The sequence below is a fragment of the Malania oleifera genome, chromosome 8 (genome assembly GCF_029873635.1).
Source record: "Malania oleifera isolate guangnan ecotype guangnan chromosome 8, ASM2987363v1, whole genome shotgun sequence".
Taxonomy (NCBI): Eukaryota; Viridiplantae; Streptophyta; class Magnoliopsida; order Santalales; family Ximeniaceae; genus Malania; species Malania oleifera.
Genome location: NC_080424.1, coordinates 32,023,387 through 32,032,279, shown reverse-complemented (window position 1 = coordinate 32,032,279; position 8,893 = coordinate 32,023,387). Strand labels below are relative to the sequence as shown.

The following is an 8,893-nucleotide window of genomic DNA, read 5'->3' as shown; positions in this document are numbered from 1 at the left end:
TGAAAGAATATGAGAAGAATTACCTTACCCATGATTTGGAGTTAGCAGCAGTGATATATGTACTAAAGATTTGGAGACATTATCTTTATGGGGGTAGGTATGAGATTTTTACTGATCACAAAATCTTGAAATACTTTTTCACGCAGAAAGAATTAAGCATGAGGCAGAGAAGATGGTTAGAGTTAATAAAGGATTACGACTGCACCATTAGTTACCACCCGAGAAAGGCAAATGTGGTGGCTGATGCCTTGAGTTGAAAATTAGTGGATGTATCAATATCTGCAGTGGTGATCTAGCATTCGGTTTAGATGAATCTGGAGAGACTGGGGATAGAACTCGTAGAGGGTGATCATTAGACATTTATTGCCAACCTGGTGTTGCAACTGACTCTATAGGAAAGAATTAAAGCAGTACAGAGGAGTGATGTAGAGCTGGTAGAGCTTATAAAGAAAATACATGATGGTTTGGAGGAGGATTTAAGCATCTAAGATGATGGAGCCTTAAGGTTTCATACCAAGTTATATGTTCCTACCGATCCTAAGATTAAGAAAGTGATTTTGGAGGAAGCCCGCCGATCCTTGTATATGGTACATCCTGATAGCACTAAAATGTACAGGGATCTTCGAAATTTTTCTGGTGGAGCGGAAAGAAAAGAGAGATTTCTGAATTTGTAACACAGTGTTTGACATGCCAGCAGGTGAAAGCTGAGCATCGGTGACAGGGTGGGTTCATTGCAGCCGTTGTATATTCCTGAGTGGAAGAGGGAGCATATAGTGATGGATTTTGTCACTGGGTTACCGCCGACACTACATAGACAGGATGCTATCTGGGTAGTTGTGGAACAACTTACGAAAACTGCTCACTTACTGCCTATCAGAGTTAACTACTTTTTAAACCGATTGGTAGAGTTATACATACAGGAGATAGTGAGGATGCATGGCGTACTCGTGACCATAGTTTCAGATCGAGACTCACGGTTCACATCCCGTTTTTAGGGGAGTTTACAGGAGGCCATGGGTTCTCAGTTATCGTTCAGAACAACATTTCATCCTCAAACAAACGGACAAACGAAGAGGATGATATAGATATTGGAGGATATGCTACGTGCATGTGTGCTGGACTTTGGAGGCAGTTGGCTACAGTTTATTCCATTAGTAGAGTTTGCGTATAATAACAGCTATCAAGCCAGCATTGGGATGGCACCATTTGAGGCATTGTATGGTAGGAAATGCAGATCCTCATTGTACTAGGATGAGATTGGTGAGAGACAGATATTGGGGTCAGGGTTGATATAGTAGACTCAGGATAAAGTCAGACTCATTAAGGACAGGATCAGAACACCGCAGAGTCGGCAGAAGAGTTATGTAGATACTCGCCGACAAGAATTAGAGTTTGACACTAGGGATCATGTTTTTTTTCGGGTAGCACCGTTGAAAGGAGTTATGAGGTTTGGGAGGAAGGGTAAACTGAGCCCTAGGTATATTGGATCATTCCAGATTCTTGAAAGAGTGGGTCCAGTCACCTATAGGTTGGCATTACTGCCAGTTTTGTCAAGAATTCATGACGTATTTCACGTTTCTATGTTAGGGAAATATGTTTGAGATCCCTCCCATGTGATTAGATATGAGGCACTAGAGCTCAGTGATGCTTTGTCTTATGAAGAGGAGCTAGTGCAGATTTTAGATTGGAAATAACAGGAGCTGCATATGAAAAGCATATCATTGGTAAAAGTTATGTGGCACAACCATGCAATAGAGGAAGCTTCTTGAGAATTAAAGGAGCATATGCGCCAGAGATACCCACATCTGTTCGGTGGGAACTTGGGTTAAGGTCTATGTTTTGAATTTGTACAGTATAGGTAGTATTTTGGTTTTGATGGTTTTGGGGAGAATTTTCTTTCAATGGTTGTAATCTCTCAGAACCCCAATGTAACCATGGTATTCCTCCGACATAAGTAAGGGTAATTAATAAAATGGTGGTGTTTTCCTTAAGAATGCAAATGTGATAAATGGAAAATTCCAAGGATGAAATTTTATAAGGAGGGGAGAATGTAAAGACCCGAGAAAATAAAATAATAAAAGAAGTGAGAAAAATGTATTTTTTAGCTAAGGAAAGAGAAAATTGGCGATGGTCTTCTAGAGGAGACAGAAAATCAGCGGTGCTTAACGGATTTACCGCCAAATGATAACAGGTGAAACAGTAAGTTGGGCCGATTAAATAGAAAATCGGCGACGATTTTCTGAGAGCTGGAGAAAACCGTCGACGATTTTCTGTGCAGAGAGCTCTATAAGGAAGATCTTGCATGTAAGAACCCGAACCATGATATATGGATTTAATTAATTAAGAGAAGGGTAAAATGGTAATTGAGCAGGCTTCGTCGACGAAGGCCTTATGTTGCTCAGCGACGAATTTTAGAGGCTCGTTGACGAGGAGAAGCCGAGAGGTTTTGGAAAATCGGGAATCTCAGGCTCGTCAACGAGGCCACCGTCTCATCGACGAAGTATCTTCAGTGCCTCATCGACGAAGACGCCATCTCGTCGACGAGGGCGGCCGAGTCAAAGGGCTATAAATATCCATTTTCATTACTTCTCAGCTAAGAAATCTCAAATCCTCTCTTTATCTCTCTAGAAACTCGAAATACTCTCTCTCTAGATTGCTTCGCCGTACTTTGTTGGAATCATTGATCCGATGTTAACACGAGGATCAGGGAAGGATTCTTTACAAGATTTACGGATCGAATCTTCGTTCTGAGCATTTTCAGGTTTTGGTGTAAAATCAAGGTAAGGCTCAGTTTTCAATTCTGTTCTAATAGTTATGGAGGGAATAGAATTGTGAGTATGTTCTATACTGTGGATTGTAGGTTTTGGGAACTCAGTTCGCTGTTTAGGAGCTATAGAGTTTGGGATTGGTCATTTGGGGAAAGGTAAGGGGATTCAGTTTATGTCAGTTATTTTTGAAATCGAACTTAGTAAAACTGTGGTTCACGGTCCTATGAGTGTTTTGGTTACTCATTTAGGGAAATCTAACGGGTAAAATTATTGATTTTTCATGTTATAGTTTTGGGAAAAAGGGGGCGACGGGCTGCATCCCTGGTTTTGTTGGAAAACCGTAAATATATTGTGATATATATTGTGTTATAGGGATGGACGTGCCTTGACTTGTTTAAACTATTTACGTTTGGAAAATCATGATTTTAGATTACCAAATGGGTGTGGTTTGTTTGGTTATATGAGCATGCATGGTTATGTTTTGTTGAAATGCAATAGGAACTGGGTTCCGAATTGCTCCAGGTACTGAAAGAGTGCCCGGTTCTATATCTGAGGGCGAGAGTAATCGCCTACGATGTTTGGCAAGAGTGTCCGGATCTATATCCAAGGGCGTGAGCCTTACCGGCTGATCATCGAAGGGTGTGGATCCACTAGTTGTACCCGTACAATGCCATGGGAGCTTGGGGCTACACCATGTGCTGGGGACGCTATGTAATATGGGCCAACTTCAGGCCGAAGGGTGTGACGACATCGGGTTACTTAATTATGTGTGTGTGTGTGAATGCACTATACTAGAACTGTTTGTGAAAATATTGGAATTGCATTTAACTGTGTATGTTTTGTGTCATGATAACACTCATATGCCACACACTGATATAACTTTTATCTACCTTATTGAGAGGTGTCTCACCCTTGCTATATGTACATATTTTTTAGGTCCTTCGAGTAACCAGAACTAGAGTCCTTGAGTTGGGAGCGTAGTGGTCGGTGTACTGTGGGAAGTACCTAGGTAAGTACTAGGATTGTATCGGGTTGTATTTTGGGATATGGTTGACACCTGGTTTGGTATTTTGTATATTGGAACCTAGATTCTTTTTGTATAGACTCTGGTATGGTACTGTATATGTATAGAAAGACCTTTTTCCGCTGTATATCTATAATGGGTATGGATGTGTATAGGGTGCCTGGGAACCCCACGGGGTCGGACCCTCATTTATTATATACTGTGTCATTGATGATTTGTATAATACATGGACAGGTTATGTTACTTATTCACCCCTGAGTCCCATTACTGGGTTCGGGGCATGACAGCTTGGTATCAGAGCTAACCAAGTTGTTAGGTCTTGTAGACTTGGTTAGGTATAGTTGTATGTACATACCAGAGTATAGGATGTTGGAAATGGGTAGAGTAGGGCGAGGGTTTTTTTGTTTCTAGACGGGGACTCATTGGTGATGTTCCATGTTTTTCCTAGAATGAAGATTTCAGTAAAATCATGGCAAACCATTGATGATATTCGTGTTGGTGTGATAGGGCAGACTTGGACCCGTGAGGTGGTAGCTAACATGATTAGTTGTAGATAATTGTGTTAGTTGTACGTGTTGTTGGAGTACTAATAGATTCTTATCGCTTTTTAGAATGGAGCCCAAGGATAATAACTTGGAGAGTGGCTCCGAGGAGATGGCGAGTGATGAGCCTCCTTCGGTGGCTCAAGGGCTGATAAGGTAGGTCCTGTGGGAGATCGGGCGGAGTGTTAGGATACGGAAATGCTCTCCTATGTTTGCGAGGTGCACCATTGAAAGGTTCACATATATGCATCGTCCGACGTGTTTTGGAGGACCCGATACGATGGTGGCGAAGGACTGGGTTGAGAAGACAAAGAGAATTCTGAAAGTCCTCCACTGCACAGATAGGCAGAGGGTCTTATACGCTACCTTCCAGATGTTTGGGGAGGCGGGGCATTGGTGGACTATAGTGAATTTGCTGGAGAAACAGAGAGCTGGTGTTTCAGAGATGTCTTGGAACCGTTTCAAGGAGGTGTTCTTTGAGAGATATTTCTCGACCTCTGCTCGCGATGCTAAGATGGATGAGTTCTCTGCTCTAATGCAGGGAGATATAATGGTGCAGTGGCATGCTGCTCGGTATATAGAGCTATCTCGTTTGGCACCATGTTTGGTCTCGAGTGAGTACGAGAAGACTCGAAGGTTCAAGAAGGGTTTGAGGAAGTATATCCGCAGACAAGTGGGTATGCTTTAGATCCGTGAATTCTCGGTGTTGGTGGATAAGGCTACGGTGATCGAGATCGACATCTGAGAGGATGAGGTGGATCAGGAATTGAAGAAGATGCCGGTACCTTTGGGGTCTTAGTTGGGATCTCGTAAGGGATCATGTAGGAAGAAAAGCAAAGGCTCGGGTTACCGACAGAATACTGAGCGACAGGGTTCTCAGGCGAGCCAATCTAGTGATCATTGTAATCAGATGCCATAGATGGCATAGCGGTGAGTGCCAGCCGTTTGGGGGTAACTGCTACAACTGTGGCCAGTCAGGTCACATGGCTCGGGATTGTCATATACCAAAGAAGGGTACGCCCGCTTTGAGTCAGAATCAGGGGAGTAACCAGGTACCCCGGGGAACCTATCAGGTGAACATTGCTCTAGCAAGGGTGTACTCGCTTACTCCAGTAGATGCTGAGCATTCGGGGAATGTGGTGACAGGTATTATGATGTTGCTTTTAAATAGAGTTTTGGTTTTATTTGATTCGGGTGCGACCTATTCCTTTATATCTGCTAACTTTGTGAAACTATGTAGGGTTGAGGCCTGAGTTATGAAAGAAGAATTGTCAGTAGTTACACCATTTAGGAGTGTATCATTCTGTAGGAGGAAGTTAGAAGACTGCCCAATGATAGTTTAGGGAAAGTTGCTACCAACAAATCTTGTGGTATTCAACATGTCGGGGTTTGATATCATATTGGGGATGGATTGGTTATTCTCCAGTTATGCCGTGATCGAATGTCGTAGGAAGGTGGTAGTGTTCAGACCTCCTGAGAAGCAGGAGTATAAGTTTGTGGAATCGTGTGTATGTTCAACGCAATAGGTTCTATCAGCACTACAGGCGAGGAGGTTACTCTTAGATGGATATCAGGGGTACCTGGCTTGCGTGAGGGAACCACCGCGGGATGAGTTAAGGCTCGAGGATATTCGGGTAGTTAGTGAGTTCTCGGATATGTTTTCATAAGATTTACCTGGTTTACCTCCGGATCGTGAGGTGGAGTTTGCGATAGAGTTGCTACCTGGCAAGGCACCGATCTTGAAGGCTCCGTACCAGATGGCTCCAGCAGAACTTCAGGAATTGAAGGAGCGGTTGTAGGAATTACTAGACAAGGGCTTTATCCGACCTAGTGTTTCGCCCCGGGGAGCTCTAGTTCTGTTTGTGAAGAAAAAGGACGGGTTGATGAGTATGTGCATTGATTACCATAAGATCAACAAGGTGAATGTGAAGAATCGTTACCCTTTACCTCGTATTGATGATCTCTTTGACCATATGTAGGGGATGTAGGTCTTTTCGAAGATCGACCTACAGTCAGGGTATCATCAGGTGAGGGTTCGATCTGAAGATGTGGCGAAGACTGCTTCCCGAACCAGATACAACCACTATGAGTTCTTAGTCATGCCTTTTGGGTTGACGAATGCTCCGACAGTTTTCATGGATCTAATGAACAGGGTTTTCCATAAGTACCTAGACCAGTTCATAGTGGTTTTCATTAACGACATTTTGGTATACTCGAGGAGTTTGGAAGAACATGAAAACCATTTGAGGTTGGTATTACAGGTTTTGCGGGAGAGGAAGCTATATGCCAAGTTGAAGAAGTGTGAGTTCTGGTTGAACCAAGTTGTGTTTTTAGGCCATGTGGTGTCTAAAGGCGGTATCTCAGTTGATCCTAGCAAGATCGAAGCTATGGTCGACTGGGTGAGACCGAAGAGTGTTCAAGAGGTTCGGAGTTTTCTAGGACTGGCAGACTACTATCGTCGGTTCATGAAGGGTTTCTCTAAGTTGTCTGGGCCTCTGACAAGTTTGACCAAGAAGGGAGTAAAGTTTGAATGGACTAATGATTGCGAGCAGTGTTTTCAGGAGTTGAAACATCGTCTAGTTACTGCTCTGATTTTGACCATTCCTTCGGGGGATGCAGTTTTGTGATTTATAGTGACGCGTCTTTGAAAGGTTTGGGATGTGTGCTTATGCAATATGGTAAGGTAATAGCGTATGCTTCTCAGAATCTCAAGGAATACGAGAAGAATTACCTACGCATGATCTGGAGTTAGCTGTTGTAGTATATGCACTGAAGATCTGGCGACACTACTTATATGGTGTGCAATGCGAGATTTTCACTAATCACAAAAGTCTCAGATACTTTTTCACGCAGAAGGAGTTAAATATGAAGTAGAGACGGTGGCTTGAGCTGATCAATGACTACGATTGTACCATCATTTATCACCCGGGGAAAGCTAATGTGGTGGCTGATGCGTTGAGTCGGAAGTCAGAGCATGCGGCAGTATCTGCGCTTGTAACTCAGCATCACATCAGATGGGATCTGGAAAGCCTTAGTATTGAGTTGGTGGCCGGAGATCATCAGGTTTTCACATAATTTTAGTTTCGAGCTAATTTTATGCAGAACTGAATTATATTTACTGATTATTTTAAAATATTGCAACTTCAGGTGCAACTATTCATATTGAGCTTTTGGTAAAATCTGATGGTCAAATAAATTTTTTTTCATAGGATAAGTGAGTCTTTAATAGTGAGATATTCAATTTTTAATTCCTCCTCTAATTAGAGAGATAACAATTATCAGAGAGAAGAATTATTAATGACATGGGGAGCTAAATATAAACTAAAGGAGGCAAATACGTTTGAGCCCATACATGATTATATATATATATATATATATATAATAATAATAATAATAATAATAATAATAATATATAATATTTTCTTAATAAACTACTCAATCCATGCACCTTCCACACAGCATCATACATACATGCGTGAGGAAGATCATGACTTTTACGCGATCTTGCAAGGATGCGGTATTTCCTTCTAAAATAGTATTTCTCAATTCCATTACATTTAGATGGATTTCAATATCAATAATCCATGATATATAGTTATTGTCTTTCGATGTCACGTAGAACAAATTTAATTTTACTTATGTTTGACATGTAAATAAATTAACAATAATATTAAGGCAATTTGTAAAAACAGAATATAAAAACTGAAATAAAACTACGACAATAATATAGCATTATTTTCACCCTCCCAGTGTTACTTAAATATGTTTTTTTATGAACATTATATTATTTTTCTCAATTTATACTCTTTAGGAGTATGATTCCAATTTACAATATTAAATCGGGTAATAATTTACCACCTCTTCCGGAGGCTAAATATACTATTTCATATGGAGAATAAATGTTTTACCTCTTTAGGAGGTCAATTTGAACATCTCTTATGGAGATTAGATAGGTAGCCTCTTTAGGAGGACTATCTCTTCGGGAGATTAAATATGTAGATGAAAATTTAAATATATTACTTCTTCAGGAGGTCTGTCTCTTCAGGAGATTAAATATATATATACAGAAGATTTAAATATATAGCCTCTTTAGGAAGACTATCTCTTCGGGAGATTTAAATATATAGCCTCTTCAGGATGACTATCTTACCATCTCTTCTGGAGATTGGTACTATTTAAACTTTAAAAGACATATTCTCTTTTGGAGAATATTATATTCTTGTGGAGTAAAACTTATAAGAAATGAATAAATTAAATAAGAATTAAAGAAATAACTTAGTTGGTTAGAGTTTCATGTTGATAACGTGTTATAAAATGATGCATAAAATAAATAGAAAAATTAAATAAGATGAGGCAGAGATTTTACATGGTTCGGATATACCTACTCCACAGATGGATTAGATTAAAGTTTCACTATTTCGGGAGGAATTACAATATGATATGGATAATACCTTATACAAAATATTTCTCCTTATTTCTTTTATATCTCTCCTCTTTCTTTATACTTCTATCTTTCTCTCTTCTTATTATCAACTCCACTTTTCTTCCTTACATTGGCT

The 8,893-nt window shown here is 40.5% G+C and overlaps 1 protein-coding gene across 1 annotated transcript; it reads left to right on the top strand.

The window, feature by feature from the left end:
- The first annotated feature begins 4,614 nt into the window (after positions 1-4,614).
- Positions 4,615-5,022, top strand: LOC131162634 (uncharacterized). The gene has a single exon (XM_058119243.1). The coding sequence runs from the start codon at positions 4,615-4,617 to the stop codon at positions 5,020-5,022; it is 408 nt and encodes a 135-aa protein (XP_057975226.1).
- Positions 5,023-8,893: the final 3,871 nt, after the last annotated feature.